This window comes from Sinohyriopsis cumingii, unplaced genomic scaffold (genome assembly GCF_028554795.1).
Source record: "Sinohyriopsis cumingii isolate HCF-2022 unplaced genomic scaffold, ASM2855479v2 utg001505l, whole genome shotgun sequence".
In the NCBI taxonomy this organism is placed as follows: Eukaryota; Metazoa; Mollusca; class Bivalvia; order Unionida; family Unionidae; genus Sinohyriopsis; species Sinohyriopsis cumingii.
The window spans coordinates 213,635-232,296 of record NW_028316006.1 but is presented as its reverse complement, the minus strand read 5'-3'; the positions used below and the strand labels follow the sequence as shown (position 1 = coordinate 232,296).

At 34.9% G+C, this 18,662-nt stretch overlaps 1 protein-coding gene across 2 annotated transcripts in view; it reads right to left on the bottom strand.

The window, feature by feature from the left end:
• The window catches only part of LOC149772431 (uncharacterized), a 46,525-nt gene that overhangs the window by 26,836 nt on the left and 1,027 nt on the right, over positions 1–18,662 (bottom strand). For both annotated transcript variants that reach the window (XM_089947824.1, XM_089947825.1), the window contains exons 2-5: positions 17,630–17,739; positions 13,801–13,873; positions 8,273–8,361; positions 2,181–2,234 (exon numbers count right to left, since the gene is read on the bottom strand). In XM_089947824.1, coding sequence (XP_089803950.1) covers positions 2,181–2,234; positions 8,273–8,361; positions 13,801–13,873; positions 17,630–17,739 — 326 coding nt within the window. The remainder of the gene's footprint in view (positions 1–2,180; positions 2,235–8,272; positions 8,362–13,800; positions 13,874–17,629; positions 17,740–18,662) is intronic.

Genomic DNA, 18,662 nt, shown 5'->3' with positions numbered 1-18,662 from the left:
TACTGAACAAGAGCCATGTGAATGGCACATTATTCATCATATTTATTAGTCCTCTGAACAACCTACTTGTTTTGCTGTGCCATAAAAACACCATAACACTGTAGTAGGATATAGCTGATTCTAGACTACTGACTAATGGGTTTTAATGACTCTTGACTAAGGATTAATGGGTTTCAATGGTTCAACCTATAACCCTAACCCTATGTACACATTGGTATGGTACAGTTGGCTACTGACCAATGAGATATAGCTGACTCTAGACTACTGACTAATGGGATATGGTTTACTGTAGACCAATGACTAATGGGTTATGGCTGAATCTAGACTAACAACTAACAGGTTATGGTTAACTCTAGACTACTGACTAATGGCTGACTCTAGATTATTGACTAATGGGATGTGGTTGACACTAAACTATTGACACATGGGTTTCAATGACCTCAAACTTTGGTGAGGGTATGGGATCTTAACTAAACCTAATTTGCAGAAAGCATTATTTTCTTAGTTAACTTGTCATGAATTATGATATCAGACCTTAATTTGTAGAAAGCACTATTGTCTTATTTAACGTGTCATGAATATGACCTATGACCTTAAGACCCACAAATTTAAAGGTTTCTTTATTGTTCTAAATCCAAGCCATCCAAAAAGTTTGGTCAAGGATCTTACTCTAAAACAAAGGTTATTCTGTCAAACCCATTTTTCTCTAAGCCACAATGGCACTGACCTTTGAACTTTTGACCCCAAAATCAATTTGTCTCTTCCATATTTGGACAAGGTCTGTGGTCCAGGACTAAAGATATAATAGATTTCTGAGGAATACAATTTCAATGTGGACCAATCAGACATAGGGAAGAATATATGTGTAGTTTCATGGCAATCCTACAAGCAGTTCAGAAACAATAACAACAAACTTGTGCAAATGGACAGTTGACAAACAACAAACTATCAAAAAATCTTTCTGGTCTATGACCATTTGAGCTAAAACCCCCGAGACTTGACAGCATAACTAGAACCATGTTGTGTTTTGACATTTCCTCTGAGCAAGATAAACATTTAGGATCATCTCTAAGAAAATTGGGGGGGGGGGGGGAGAGGGGTATTCATGCTTTATGAACTTCAAGGCATTTTGTATCTAAGACTGTACAGTCATTTTGCTTCACTTTGGTTTAATGTTAATAAAATAAAAATCATAGGTCTGCTTTGAAAATGCACCTTGGGTGGTCAGTTAGTAAATGATTTTGATAGGTCAACACAGATGTATTAGAGGATTGATAAAATGAAAGTTCTGGTGTGACTATCTTCCACAAGATTATTAACTTAAGGTAAATTAAAAAAAATCCATTTAAATAGTGCAGAGGTTGAAAATTCATTTGCCCAACACAAAATGATGACTGAAAAAATCACAGCTGTCAAGTAAATTTTCCAAATCACTCACCTCATCATGCAAGTGCAGAGTCAAGACTGTCAAGTAAATTTTTCAATCACTCACCCGTTCACGCAAGTTCTGAGTCAAGGCTGACTAGTGTTACTCTTTAATAAAATGGTTATTTTCTTGAGAACACTGCCAGCTTTGTACAATGAAAATCCATAGTTTTTACACAATGTTTCTTTCTCATTTGTTTTGGTCAAGCTTGTAAAAGCACTTAACTCTCACTCTTAGTACAGCCTTACCTGAGAGACAGCAGACTGGTCTCTTTTTATACTTATTTACAACTACTGTTACAACACAGAATAAGTTCTAGAAAACAACTTTTCACACAAACTGAATTTCGTCTGGTAACAGCTTTGTTAAATTCAAAAGTAGCTAGCTGAATAAGAGTTTATTCTGGGTGAATACAAATTTTAGTATTTGACTGCGAGTGATTTTTAGGGATTTTTCAAACCCCTGTAGTGATATTCTGAAAGTGATTATAACTCCATGATAAGACCAAATGTGAATGTAATTTACACATTGTATAGAACAAATGTTCAGCTATCTTGCTTAGGTAACTTGTCACATCTTTTCTGTCAAATAATTTAATAATTATTTTAAAAGCATCATCATAGTTTGTGATTATCATTTAAACATTTAGATGTCTTAATAAACTGTCAATCTACACGATTTCTATGCACCAGTCATGTGAAATGTTGAAGATGTGATTATGTCCTATTTACAGGAGGGTCAATTAACTGCGTACCTTTTGAATCCCTCTTCCTCCAGCATTTTTTTATGCACCCTATGATCTTGCATGCTACAAATAAAAGAAAATAACAGTAACATTATGATGATGATAACTAATGTGGCATACCATTTTTAATTTCATTTCTGACATGCACCTTCTTTTTCGCAATTTGATTTTTTTAATTGATTTTTAGTTCCACCTATTCAAAAAAGTTTAAAAACAAGAAAATCTGTCCCGTTTTCACATGTAAACAAGATCATTTGTTTTAGTCCCATAAATATTCACTACCATCCATTTAAACAATAAACACAAAAAAAAGGCCAAATGTTTCTGTATCCCAGTCTGATCCAAAATGTTAAGAAGTAAGCAAAGCAAATGATCACCAGTTTTCGAAGTGTACTGTAATTGTTGATGCTGGAAAGCTGTATGTAACCTATGCTCTGCAGAAAATTCCTACATTAGGGCTGATGACCAACCGGCTGAAACATATACACAAATCTCTTGGAAGTGAGCATGCAACCTCTGGCAAAAACAACAGCCAATTACGGCATTTAGATCAACAGTGGTATCCACAATGTCCGAGTGAAATGGCAGCAGTCAAGCTGAATGTGAAGAACTGAAAAGGTTTCATGCCAAATTTAACTCTTTGTACAAAGTGCCAGGAAAAAACAAAACAATTTCCAAATATGTTTCTGTCCATTGTGAAAAAGGATGTCATTCATATTACTTTTGCGTTAGTTGTAATATTAGCCAACTCCTATATATCTTAACTGTTCATGAATAATGAAACAAAATTAATGTCTGTGATTGTAAATTCTATTTAACTGAATCTGCACACTTCTGTATTCTGTCTATGAGCTAATACTGTGGTGAGCATAACCTTTAACAGTAAAGTCATCAAATATACATTCTGTAATTTTTGGTCTGCATGTATAGATAACGTTTAAGAAAATCTTTGTACCAGGACTGAGTCAATACTCCTGAATACAGAAGTTGAAGGAAATCTACATACCAGGACAGAGTCAACACTACTGAACACAGAAGTTGAAGGAAATCTACATACCAGGACAGGGTCAACATTACTGAATACAGAAACTGAAGGAAATATACATACCAGGACAAAGTCAATACTGCTTGATACAGAAGATGAAGAAAATCTACATACCAAGACAGAGTCAATACTGCTGGATACAGAAGTTGAAGGAAATCTACATACCAGGACAGAGTCAACACTACTGAATACAGAAGTTGAAGGAAATCTACATACCAGGACAGAGTCAATACTGATGGATACAGAAGTTGAAGGAAATCTACATACCAGGACAGGGTCAACACTACTGAATACAGAAGCTGAAGGAAATATACATACCAGGACAAAGTCAATACTGCTGGATACAGAAGTTGAAGGAAATCTACATACCAAGACAGAGTCAATACTGCTGGATACAGAAGTTGAAGGAAATCTACATACCAGGACAGAGTCAACACTACTGAATACAGAAGTTGAAGGAAATCTACATACCAGGACAGAGTCAATACTGATGGATACAGAAGTTGAAGGAAATCTACATATTTACAGAGTCAATACTGCTGGATATAGAAGTTGAAGGAAATCTACATACCAGGACAGAGCCAATACTGATGGATACAGAAGTTGAAGGATATCTACATATTTACAGAGTCAATACTGCTGGATATAGAAGCTGAAGGAAATCTACATACCAGGGCAGAGTCAACACTACTGACTACAGAAGTTGAAGGAAATCTACAAATCAGAACAGAGTCAACACTGCTGGATATAGAAGCTAAAGGAAATCTACATACCAAGACAGAGTCAATACTGCTGGATACAGAAGTTGAAGAAAACATTTGTAATAGAACAGAGATAACACTGCAGAATTCAGAAGTTTAAGAAAATCTTTGTACCGGACAGAGTCAACACTGCTGGATATAGAAATTTAAGAAAATCTTTGTAACAGGACAGAGTAAACACTGCTGGATATAGAAGCTTAACTTTGATTCTTGCTTTAATCCTGATAACATTAATGACATCCATGGAATCATTAAAGCATCAGAACAATGAATCAGTCCCAATTCCATGATAAACCCCAGCTTTCTTAAGAATTCTGATACATATAGTAGCCATTGTTGAGTCAAAATCTGAGCAGAACTTAGGTAATCTCAATTACCATCAAAAATACTTATTGTCAGGCTTAATCAATAATGCTTTACTTTTCCTATCAAAATCCCTTAATGAAAACAACTCACACTGACACAAAATGCTAGTTCTTACATGCAAGTGGATTAATCAGATTTAAGCAATTGTTTTTTTCCACCAATTGTTGTGTAAAAGTTTACACTTTTTGGAAACAAGACAGCCTTAAAAAGAACTGCTAAAAGACAGTTCAATCAGAAATCCCTCAAAGGAACTCTACTGTCTAAACAGAATTTCCTGGAATTCAAGAGACAACCATTTCTTTATTAACTTCCAAGCACTGAAACCATCTCTGATATTCTTGAGTGAAAAAACTGTCAAATTAGTCACTGTGGCAGCCACAACAAACCTAAAATCAGCATCATTTTCCTTTCAAACTAGACACCAATAGAAGATTCGATGCTGATTGACCATCCATTCAGGATAATTAGATTTTCAACATCTTCATTGTGACAGCAATATGAGGTCAGATCAGCACAATTTTCATTCAGGACCAACTGGATATCATAATTAGTCTTCAGGTGAAACTGGATATCATAATTAGTCTTCAGGACCAACTGAATATCATAATTAGTCCTCAGGACCAACTGGATATCATAATTTGTCTTCAGGACCAACTGGATATCATAATTAGTTTTCAGGACCAAATGGATATCATAATTAGTCTTTAGGACCAACTGGATATCATAATTAGTTTTCAGGACCAAATGGGTATCATAATTAGTTTTCAGGACCAACTGGATATCATAATTAGTCTTCAGGACCAACTGGATATCATAATTAGTCTTCAGGTGAAACTTTATGTCAATATGACTTTCCATTTAGAAGGAGTAGAATAACAAGACTGCAAGATGGCTGCCTTGGTGGTCATACTGGATGACAGATCGTCACCATTTTCATTTAATGAGAGCTTGACATAAGAAGTCTTCTGATGAAAACCCAATGATGATATGGCTTTCCACCTAGAAGGAATAGCATTATGATTTTGGCCATTGTGATGGCCATATTTGACAACAGACTGTCATCATCTATAATTAAGACCAACTAGACATAAGTCTCAGGATGAAAATCATACGATGTGTGTGAATTAACTGTTCTGGAGAAGTAACAATAATAAGATTTTCAAGATGTCTGCTGTGGTGGCCATAATGGACACCATATGACACCATTTTAATTTAGGACCAACTAGACATTATAAAATGTCTTCTGGGTAGAAAACCAAGCTAATACAACTTTCTGTTTAGGAAGAGTAGTGATAACAAATTTTCAAGATGGCTGCCATACTGGACTCAGTATCAGCACCATTTTCATTTATGACTAACTAAATATCATGAAATATCTTTTAGTGAAACCCACATCTATCCAATCAGAAGGAGCACTGATAACATGACTTTTTATGTGACTGCCATACTGGATTTCTAAGTGAGTTTATTTCATTTAGGACTAACTATACATTATGAGTCTTCTAGTGAAAACCAACAGCTGACATGACTTTTGCTCAGGAAAAGAAGTGATAAGATTTTCAAACTGACTGCCATAATAGCCAAACTGAAGATCAGATTAGGAAGCATGCTCTAAATGATAACATGAAAATACTTTAAATTCCTACTCATCTAAGGTTTAAAATAAATACAGCTATAGCTGTGAATGATAAAGTCACTTGAAATCTACCATTGCTTATTAAAGTTGTGCTGCAAAAACCAAAGGAATACAGACAATCAGGTGCCATAACTCTTCTAAATGACAGTGTAAAATACTGGAACTTGAACTCCAGCAGTCCTTGGTTAAGGTGGCGCTATACAGTTTCGAATTTTGCATAGGGTTAGGAATTTAAAGAAAAAGAATGTCCCCGGCTCTCCTCACTGGTTATACTGGCTATTTAAAAAAGACCTTGTATATCTTAGGTATAATGCAAAGAACCTTTAATTCCCTTTATTTTGGTGTATGATTGATGGGTGTACTATGGGTTATAGAGTATACAGCTTGGCCTTACTTCAAATGTGCACCTTTCAAAAAAATGCTAGCTCTACTTGGTCATTTTCACTTCCTGAACTTCAGAGGTCAATTGTATAAAAAAGAGCCGATAACTTTTTTTACATTTTATATATTTGGTAATTCATTCATTGCACTTTCAGAAGCTGGTATTGTCTAGTCTGGCAAAATTCATTTTCCCTATTTTAATAGCTGCTATGTATAGTGTACTTTAGACTAATTCAGACTGATTTTTTAACACAAGGGAGCAGTCATTTTAGTTAGCAGTGTACTTAAATCATGTAAAATTTCCAAAAGTACAATATCCAAAAGAAATATCATCCACATTACATTAATGTAGCATAGAGGTATGCAAACGTTCTCTCCACTGTGCATGTTTTAAATGCGAACTACTTCACCTTACATACGTCACTCTCTCAAAAGTACATATTATCTGGTGAGCGCCACCTAAGTATTACTGCTGAAACCAAAGTCAGGATGGGTAAACTAAGGAGGAATAACTCCTGTAAAAGATGTAATAGAAATCTGGAAATCAAACCCATTCAAGCTTTCATCAATATAAAGTTCCATACTAAATTTGGTTGAAAACAAACAGACTGTTTAAGTTTTATTGCACAAATCAAAGTAAGGGGAAATAACTCTCATAAATGATGTCATGAGCACAAGAAATCAAACTAATTCAAGGTGTCATAATGTAAAGACACATACACAATTTGGTTCAAACTGAACACACCTTTGCAAAGTTTTCCAACAGAAACTCAAGTCAGGATGGCTAGAAATCATGGGGCAATACTCCAACAACTGACACTGAGGAAAACTGGAAATCAAGCTCACTCAAGGTCCATCAAAACAAAACCACATACCAAGTTCAACTGAATCCATCAAAACAGTACAATTTTGCTGCAGAAACCAAGAAACCAAACTCCTGAGGATGAGTAATTTCTTGTAAAAGGTGTCATGGAATACTTAAAATTCAACTCCGATAAAGTCTTATCAATATAAAACTGCATACCAAATTAGACTCAAATTTGCCAAACCTTGGTAAATTATGCTGTGGAAGCCAGGGAAGCAACTAGGGAACATAACTCCTGTAATTGAGGACATGGAATGCTGAAAATTCAATCCAATTAAGATATCATCAATATTAAACTGCATACCAAATTAGACTGAAATCCACCAAACCTTGAAAAAGGTATGCTGTGTAAGTCAGGGAGGCAACTAGGGGACATAACTCCTGTAAACAAGGTCATGGAATGCTAGAAACTGAACTTGTTCAAGAAATCAACAATATACCCATGCCAACTGAAATGCATACAAATTTGGTAAAATTATACTGCTAAAGCAAGCCAGGGTGGTTGGCAACCTGGGAGAAGCAAATGTCATTGAACACTGGTAAGTTAGCTCATTGTCTTGTCAGTCTTGAGCTGTATGATAGATTTGCTTGTCTGACAATCCTTTTGGTACAATAAACTGCAGAGTTGCCTGAGGTAGGGGTAGGCAATCAGGGGCCTTAACTCCTGTAAATGAGAAAGTTATAAATTGAATTTGTTTGAGATCTCATCAACATAAACTTGTATTCTGCATTTGGTCACAAACCAAACCATTCCCATTAGTATTCTAACAGAAACCAAACTCTAAACTAGAGGGACTATTCTAGGAAGGACAGACATAATATTATAATAAATATAGTACCGGTGGAAATTGCCACAATGTCAGTGTTTAGCCTTTCCTAATTTTGAAAAATTCCCATACATGCTGGACAATTCATTTACATAGATCATATAATACAGTAAATGATTTAGATTTTTGCAAGGTCACATTTTTGTGATCTATGACCCAATCAGAAAGGTCTAAAAATATTTTCCCATGACAGCATAAAGGAATAAACTGTTACTCATACCAATGGATGAGTGTATTCTTTCTTCTAAAACCTTCTTGCAGGTCCCATAAGCGAAAATAGTCAACCTGAAGGACATACTCTTTATCATGCTGCAATATAAAAAAGTGTAAGCATAATGAGTAACAAGGAATCAAGTTCTAATCAAGCTGTTACAAGGAAAATTATGAACAAAAGCATCAGAGAACTCAGGAATATAGTGTAGTCACGCCAATACTAGGGAGCTTTATTCCCTTGCAGACAGCCAATGATATTCTAAAAATAATCTTGGCCTGATAAAATTTCTCATCACCTGTCCAGAATTTTACATGAAAGAGTCCGTAAAAGGGACTAATGCCCTACTATCCAAAATGCTGGCTTAGGGTTAGCGACTAAAGCAATAGTATCCAAAATGCTGGCTTAGGGTTAGCGACTAAAGCAATAGTATCCAAAATGCTGGCTTAGGGTTAGGCACTAATGCCCTACTATCCAAAATGCTGGCTTAGGGTTAGAGACTAATGCAATAGTATCCAAAATGCTGGCTTAGGTTTAGGCACTAATGCCCTACTATCCAAAATGCTGGCTTAGGGTTAGAGACTAATGCAATAGTATCCAAAATGCTGGCTTAGGGTTAGGCACTAATGATCTACTATCCAAAATGCTGGCTTAGGGTTAGAGACTAATGCAACAGTATCCAAATGCTGGCTTAGGGTTAGGTACTAATGCCCGACTATCCAAAATGCTGGCTTAGGGTTAGGGTTAGGGGCTAGTGCCCTAGTATCCAAAATGCTGGCTCAGCCAATGTGGGCACGTGAGAAAACTTACCAGTGGCTTCCTGTGTATCCATGGTTCTTACCGGGCTTATCTTGGGTTCTTCTTCTACCAGTTTTACATGCCACAATGTACAGCCTATTTTACACCGAGAAATGGCGTTAATCCCAAAACAACAATTTCTAGGAATTTAGGATAAGACCATTTCTCCTTTGTAACTGCTGACTGTTGAAACAAGCTGACATTCTTAAGCATTAAAAATTTTTAATCAGTCACTGAGGCAAAAATGTACAGCCTATTTTACACTGAGAAATGGTGTTAATCCCAAAACAACAATTTCTAGGAATTTAGGATAAGACCATTTCTCCTTTGTAACTGCTGACTGTTGAAACAAGCTGATATTCTTAAGCATTAAAAATTTTTAATCAGTCACTGAGGCAAAAATGTACAGCCTATTTTACACTGAGAAATGGTGTTAATCCCAAAACAACAATTTCTAGGAATTTAGGATAAGACCATTTCACCTTTGTAACTGCTTACTGTTGAAACAAGCTGACATTCTTAAGCATTAAAAATTTTTAATCAGTCACTGAGGCAACCATATTAGATGAAAGATCAGCACGTTTTTTTGTTAGGACAAGCTAGACACTACTCAAGGTTTTTAGTTTTAATAAAATGTGCATTTTAAAAATCAAAAGCCATTTCTATTCTGAGACTCTCAAATAACATCGGAATTAGGCATACGATCATGTAACAAAACATAGGATGTATCACTAGAAATAAGTCTATTTAAATTTGTATAAATTTGCATGGAACACTAGAAATAAGTCTATTTAAATCTGTTTAAATTTGCATGGAACACTAGAAATAAGTCTATTTAAATTTGTATAAATCTGCATGGAACACTAGAAATAAGTCTATTTAAATTTGTATAAATCTGCATGGAACTCGTTTTAACTTACAGAAAGATATTAATTTTGTTCTGCTTAACTGCATATGCTGTATGAAGAAAGTCTTTTAGGAAAAGATTATTTTATATCTGGACAAAAACCCATAAAAATTATACAATGTTTTATAAAATGAAGGACTCCTTTTTTAAATTCACTTATTTAAAGATGGTGAGTTTACAATTTACTTTCAATGTAATTTGAATATGGACTTAGCCCATAGCAGGTTATTAGCCCATAGCATATGACTTAGGTCATAGTACATGATTTAGCTCATAGCACATGATTTAGCTCATAGCACATGATTTAGCTCATAGCAAATGACTTGGTTTACACCAAATGGCTTAGCTCATAGCACATGATTTAGCCCATAGCACATGATTTAGCTCATAGCACATGATTTAGCTCATAGCAAATGACTTGGTTTACGCCAAATGGCTTAGCTCATAACACATGATTTAGCTCATAGCACATGATTTAGCCCATAGCACATGATTTAGCCCATATCACATGATTTAGCCCATAGCACATGACTTAGCTCATATCACATGATTTAGCCCATAGCACATTTACATGCTACACATGCCTTGCATAAAGCAAATAACTCATACCTTTCATAACACATGTCACACAAAGAAACTTTATTTTTTTTTACTTCCAAATGCTCTGACAAAGTTTTGTTTCAAAAAACAATTTTCGTGAATATCTGGAGAAGAAAAAAAAAACTCTTTAGTATATCCCCGCAACATGTGTAAACGGTAATTTTTTTTTACTCCGGCTTGATGGAGTTTTACTTTGTCAAGCACAGAGGCAAGGCCTCTTTGCCTCAAAAATACATATACACATAAGTCTTCCTGAGTGTATGATGCCCGTTGAAATAAGAGCACCAACTGGATGCAACATTTTCAACACACTAAATGGAACATTCAGATTAGTTCTCTTAATTAATATTTGTTATCTTAATCCTGTTAAAATACTAACTATTGAAACATGCTTTACATGATAATTTTAGCCACGGAATAGATTGATTTCATGAATGACAATAATAATCAGATACTCATGTTTGCACGGCTGATTTGTTTTGATAAAGCATTAACACCCAAACTAGACAGGTGTTTTTTTAACTGCTATGTTACCTATAAAGCGCCTATTAAATGTGAAAACATTATGTCCCTTCCCCCACTACCCCCAATGAAATTGTCAGTCCCAAATATGATCTATATTCATTTTTCTTTAGAGACAAGCATATTACGCGGTCAAACTACAAAGTCTAATACCGATTTCATTTTTTGCAAGTGTATGAAATGATTCTTGAAACCTCAAAACACACATTGTGAGTCTCAAAAAAACCAACATTCTCTGGGAACATGGCAGATATGATAAACACCTGCTAAAGGGTGGAGCAGATCACTGATGAAAAATATGATGCTGAAGCAGTAATGGCAGCCAGCCCGAGCCACACTGTTGGATAATGACTTTGAGGAAATAGTTGCCATGACTGAAACTAAGACTAAAGAGTGACTGGAAATATTTATGAGCAAATACTTAGGCTGGAGGCTAGACAGGTAAAATTAGGTAAACCTATACATCTCACAGCACTGCCTGTTTCAAGGAAAAGGGTATGTACCACACTCAAGTGGATCGCATAAAGGCAGACCTGCAAACCCTGACGAGTCCATCTCAGTAAGGCAGTCGATTGTTTTCCGTAGGATTGAGCAGTTTTCAGTAAGGTGTAACAAAATATCAATATCTGCCATTGTAAAGCTGGAAAACATAATTAAAAGTTCGACACAGCGACAATAAACATTATGTTTAACTGAAAATGTTTCAAAGTACATGTAGACTTTATTTACCACTAGTACAGTTGCACAAACTTTAGTTCCCAACCCTATGCAGCTCAATGGCTTGTTGCTATCTCTCAGCTTGATGTAATTCTTGGAATTTCGTTCTCCATTTCACATGGAGATGGCAATCATATCTCCTGCCACGAGACATACTCAAATTGGCATGTGATGTCCAATAAACGTAATTGTGTCCTTTCCAGCTTTTATTCACAAGAATCTGAATACTCCATTTTATTCCTCTGTGTTGGTTATTAACACTTTTCTGGAAGCTTATTTTCCCTTTCGTCTTTAACGTGCATCACTTTCTGGATGCCATTTAATTTTTTTTATATATAATCAACAGCTTGATCATGCAGACACTTCACATGAACAAATAGGTGCAGTTTAAAGCATCTGGGGTGCTGCTGTAAACTTAGTCTGGTTAGCTGACTAATTTCACTAATTCTAATATGAAACCCAGATCCAAATCAAATGCGAATGAACCAATTATCCGGATTTTTCGGCAACGATCATTTTTCTGTAGTTTTTGCTTGCATCCTGTAAGTCCGTATTTTATGGGTAATTTTCGTAAGACAGCAAAATCATAAGAATTGGCAGGTCTGAGTGCGCTATTTTTCTAAGAAATTAAATAAGCACCAAAGAAATTATTCCACAATCGAGAAGGAATGTTTGCTTTGGTATTGGCATTACAACACTTTGAAGTCTACATTAATTCAGCTCCTCCGATTGTGTTTAGTTATCACAACTACCTTACTTTCATCGGCAAGATGAAAAACAAAAATCAGTGATTATCCAGGTGGAGTTTGTTGCTGCAGGAATATAATACTGACATCAGGCAGATCAAGGGAAAAGACATATTAATAGCAGATGCACTTTCATATGTATAGAAATATATTCTTTCATATATACTTTGTGTCATTCATAAGATTTAATTATTTTTTTTTACATGTACATTTGACTTATAGTAAAAATAAAGCTTTACAGTGTAAATATTTCTTTTTCTGTTTGAGAAGTGTTACGTAAATTTACTTTAATTTTTCATTTGCAAGTTCAATTTTTTTATATTTCATAACATGCTATTGTAATGTAACTTTGTATGCTGGACTTGACCTTGTCCAAAATTGAGTTCATTTCTGCTTGACCTGATTGACTTCTTTTTATATAAAAAATTCATTTTATGTAAACAACTAACAACAGCTTCATTATTCTCTATGCATATGAACTTAATATCACGATTTTTATTCAGGTAAACTAGAAGTAAATATGTTAATATGGGTCAGGGTTTTGGAGTTTCTTAAGTGAATTTTACAGGTTACTGTGTTGTAAATAAACAAGGCTGATTAGATCATTCGAGAAGGTTATTTTCCATTAGGTAATGTTTTGTTTTTAGAAAATGCTAATCATGACCTGAGGTCAAGTAGAGAACTATATATATTGTGATTGTGAGGATTTGGTCAATCATGCTTTAACATCTAGCACCTTCAAGTTATATTATGCTGTGACCAGTTTGGGCTGAATTTTATTTTCTTCAAATTATTGAATTCAAGTGATTATTTCTCTGGAAATACAAAAGTTCTCTGATAAAATTCTTGGATAAGGACATTCACTTGAGTTTATACTGGATTCCAACTTGGAATCATATTTCTGTGATTCAACAAAAGACTGTTGATACATCAACACTTTATTAGCTATAACAGACACATCATCACCTTCAATTTTGGATATCTTCGTGACTTTACTGAATTTTATTCCGGACTTTATATTATTAGGACTTGTGTCTGTAATTCTTGAATTATTCTGGGATTTAATTCACAATACCATAAGTTCTTTTTTTCTCATTTTTACTTTGTATTCTAGGGAAATAAAATTTTTGTTAAATTTTACAAAACTTGCTGTCTTTCACTCTTTTCTGTTACTTATTTTAAGAGCATAGACTCGTAACAATAACAGATATATATATATCTGGTGCTAATTAAACTCTTAAACTCACCAAATGGACAGTGTAATCCTGCAAGATTAGCAAGGCATTCCCCCAGTCTAATTGACTGTCTGCATCATCCAAGCTGAAAATCAGATACAATCCGCATCAAGTATGGCATAAATCGTGATTTTATAGATTCAGGCTGTACTTTTCTTAAACACTGCAAACTTTTATCACCAAAAGTAACACCAATAATGCTTAATGAACAGTTAACCAATCACATCAATATTAGAAATAAACTCTGCTACCTCCAGAAAACAAGCCTTTCTTTCTTTTCCAACTATGTGATTCAGAATGCAAATGGCTAGACTATTGTTTATCCTGGACTAAGTATAACAATGGTACACAATGAAGACGAACACAAAGAAGACTTCATGACTTAATTGTTGATGTTCAATAATAATAACTGGATCAAGAATTTTAGGGTCGTTATAAAGCCAACATCTTTCACAGCAAAGATCAAAGTGCAGTGAAGAACTTCTTAAAAAAATTAAACGAACTTTCACAATTAGAAACTTAAAATCTTTTATACATATAAACAGAGATGCAGTGATATGACACGTGTTTGTTCAAGTATATGCCAAATTATTAAACTGAACTCATTTATTTTAGCATTAAAACTTGGTAATACCTCAGTTAAGTAAGTGTTAAAATTGTTTCAAAAGATTTTGAGTCAAAATGCAAATCATGTTATATCAAACTTTTGTGCTATAAGAAAGTGTATGATAGTGGGTTTGCACTGTAATATGATCAGGTAAGTATTACAATAAACTTTCTAGACTGAATTTCTTACCCATCACAATAATGTTAGAAGAATAGGTAATAGGAGGTGGAAATGCAAGAGCAACTGAACCCTGCCATGGATACCCTTCAAGGGAAATATGTCTGCCGTCCCTATGTGAAGGATAAAACCACTCTCCTAACATGACAGCAGGACCTCTGAAGGTCACATTACATATGACAGCTACATATTGGTAACAAAAAAATGGTAGCATTTGCGTACCAAGTAAACATCAGACAAAACTAATAAACCCACACCAGTGACATTGTGCTATTGTTTTGAGGGCATAGTGGTCATCTAGGCCACAGCCACAGGATCCACAAATTCAATACCCTTCTCTGCAATTCAAGATCTCAAACATACAAGCTTGAGAAGGTTAGCCAACCACTTCAATAATGTCTCAAACAGCCATTGTTACACCATCATTATCACACCCACTAATGTACTAAAAGATAGGCAACTGACACTGTTGATTCTTGATGCAGAAAATTTGTGGTTGTATGGGTCAACATAATATACTAAGCCAGATCACTCAGCAAGGTTTGTAAAGCTGGCAATGCTGATGGACCAGAAGTACAGTTAAGGTAATATCCCATATAAGAGAGGATGGTCAGCCATTCTGTGGCCCAGAAATAATAACTATTCTAGCAGCAATGGATGCCTGGTTTGCCAGGTGGACAGACTGGTCAGATGCCTGGTAGGCAGCAGATATTAAAGATGACAAGGAACCAAACACACTGGAGGTAATCAGAATTACTGGCACTCTGACCCTATTCAGGTATGGAGGTAAGTTTATGAGCAAATGACTGCCATGCCAAAAGGAGGGAATACTATCCCGTCCCACTCGGCAAGCTGGACAGTCTGGTTGGGAGCCATGGAGGCAGCAGACAGCATAGATAACTGGTGTAGTGGGCAGAAAACAAACCCATGTACAGGTACTCATGTCCAGTATGTCTGGAAACTTGCATACACTGCATTGCCAAAGGAGAGCAATAACTCCTGTGATGTCCATTGGTATGAGTAACAGTTTATTCCTTTATGCTGGTTAATTGATATGGGAAAATATTTTTGTTACTTTAATTTTTCTGTACCAATGCTTCAAAAGAACTGTTCAAAACAATTTCTGACCAACTTGTGCAGGCAATACAAATTTTACATGAATTACACTCAGTACACAAATGGCATATGATATTGGGGGTGCTAACCAGTTATTATGTACTTTTGTGAGAGTGATGTATGTAAGGTGAAGTCATTTGCATTTAAAACATGCATAGTGGAGAGAATGTTGGCATACCTCTAAGCTACTTTAATGTAATGTGGCTGACATTTCTTTGGATAGTGTACTTTTGGAAATTGTACATGATCTAAGCACACTGCTAACTAAAATGATTGCTCCCTTGTGCTAAAAAAAATCAGCCTGAATTAGTCTAAATTACATTATCCGTAGCAGCTATTAAAAAAGGGAAAATGAATTTTGCCAGACTAGACAAACAGACAAAACCAGCTTCTGAAAGTGCAAAGAATGAATTACCAAATATATAAAATGTAAAAAAAAAAAGTTATCAGCTATTTTTTATACAACTTACCTCTGAAGTTCAGGAAGTGAAAATGACCAAGTGGAGCTAGCACTTTTTTGCAAGGTGCACATCTTGATTAAGGCCAAGCTGTATACTCTACAACCCATATTACACCCATCAATCATGCACCAAAATAAAGGGAATCAAAGGTTCTTTTCAAATATACCTAAGATATACAAGATCTTTTCTACATAGCCAGTATAACCAGCGAGGAAAGCCGGGGAAATTCTTTTTCTTTAAAACTCTAACCCTATGCAAAATACGAAACTGTTGAGCGCCACCATTAGTGCTCCCTGACCTTGAACTTTATACACTTGGAGCATCTAACTGACTTTGTGTACCTGTAATGACAATGAAAAACAACTGAGTCATATAATGAACCAGTGTACACCAGTTACTGCAATGAAGAAGCAGCAGCGCTGTCTTAAGGCATATTACAGTACATGCCCATTGGATATGCTATCAAAATCAGGCATGCCAACTGAACTGGCAGACTGGCAGAAGAGCAACAGGCCTACAGTACAACTGGCTAGATGGGTGCCCAGATGGCAATGGAGCCTGACAAACTGCAAGGGTCCCTGTAACTGTCATAAATAATAATGTCAGCAGGTTTGAGGCATACCTCATCAATATGACTTCTGGTCACTATCTGTTATGGCCAGCTGGCTAGACTGGCTGGTTAGCAACTGGGATAACAGCAAATGATTGGTAATACTGTACTAAGTTTACAGGGGGATGGGTAGAAATAATGATGAATTCTGATGAATATCAATAGGTAACGTGATTCAATATTGACCACATTGCAAACAACACTTAAAACTGAATAATATCCACTACATGGATGGCCATCTAACAGCTGCTAGGGCAGGTCACCAAAATGATATCTGGCAGAATTTCTTTGCACAGTTGCTAATTTCATTGTTTATTTTATATATATATATATATATATATATATATATATATATATATATATATATATATATATATGTTAATGTTATAAACTGACTATGAACAGTGCAAAACTAGTATCAAGCTAGTCTAAGCGCATTCGACTCTTAATTAGTCTTTATCAAAGGCAAATACAAAACATAGACAAGACAAACAAATAAAACAGACAAACTGTTGTCGTTGTAAAACTTTGTAAAACATTTGTAAGACGACATTGAATACTGTAGTGAATTTTTTTCATATCAGGATGTGACGATGCAATATTTTCTTGTGGATTTTATTACACAAAGGTAATCAAAATGTAACTTGTCCATATACAAGCGTATTTCACACTGGTTTTGTCTTCATGTACAAAATTTCCATTGTTTGTTTTCTCAAAGTGTAAATGCTACTCAATGACGATTGGTCACCTCTAACTGACGAATTTAACTTGTATCTTTTTTCAGACCCCCCACAACACTTATCTCGACATCCACCTATATCGACAATATTTCCTTTCAACATATAATCAGAGCTTGAATTTTCCACTCACTCAGCAAAGAAACATCTCATAGCTTCAGCAGTAAACTGTGTCCTAATAAAGACCTCTCCATCTGTGCAATGTTTGATAATGGTTCCATCTCCTCCAGGTCCTGAGATATGCTCAAATGGAAAAAATTTGAAATCTGATATAATTTCAACAATTTCCTCAATTGGCAACACTTATCTCATAATGGTTAATTAGAAATCTGACAAAAATGAGTAAATGGTAGCGGTAGCAACTACAATATCTGGCATTTTATCAATAAAGTACTAGATCTGTAACAACACATACCCACCCTGTCTATACAATAAATATACATATATTTATAGAACAGACGATTGATTTATTGTGAAGTCCTTTACTGACAAAACATCAGACTCCTTTGGTAGCAACTAAATATTCAATGAATATAAATATCGTTGCTACCGCTACCAGTAACCAGCTCAGTTTGTTTTTGTTATTTCTGCTAAAATACAGCATTGAACTTGCTTGATCCATTTGGATATGAAATTAATGCAGTAGTAAAAAAGATTAATATAAATTTTTAGTTATATTTTCTACAAATGATACGTGATTGTTTTCTATTAAAAGAATAAGACCCCCCTCTGTTTTGTCAGACAAGGCTGTTTTAGATTCAACCCACCTACTGCACAAAAATATAATCAAAATACAACTGTGCAATAAATAAAAACAATTATACAAATTTTTAACAAGTAAATACTGTACTGTATTTAACTTTTCAAAGGAAATAATAGAGAAAAATAAATATTTATGTAAACTGCATTCATAAAAACACTCTTTAGTATAAAAAAAATCTCATACAGGTAGGCATTTATAAGAACCAATACCTGATTGTCTTGTTACATTGTCCTTAAAGATTTATTTGAAATTAAGGAGGTGGATGTTACCAACTCCTTTTGTTTTTAACTTTCACATCAATAAATCATAAATAAAGACAAGCTTTTCACATAATTTGGCTTCTGGATTGAAGATACATTCACAATTGCAGATTCTGAGTAATTAAAACCACAAATTCTGGATT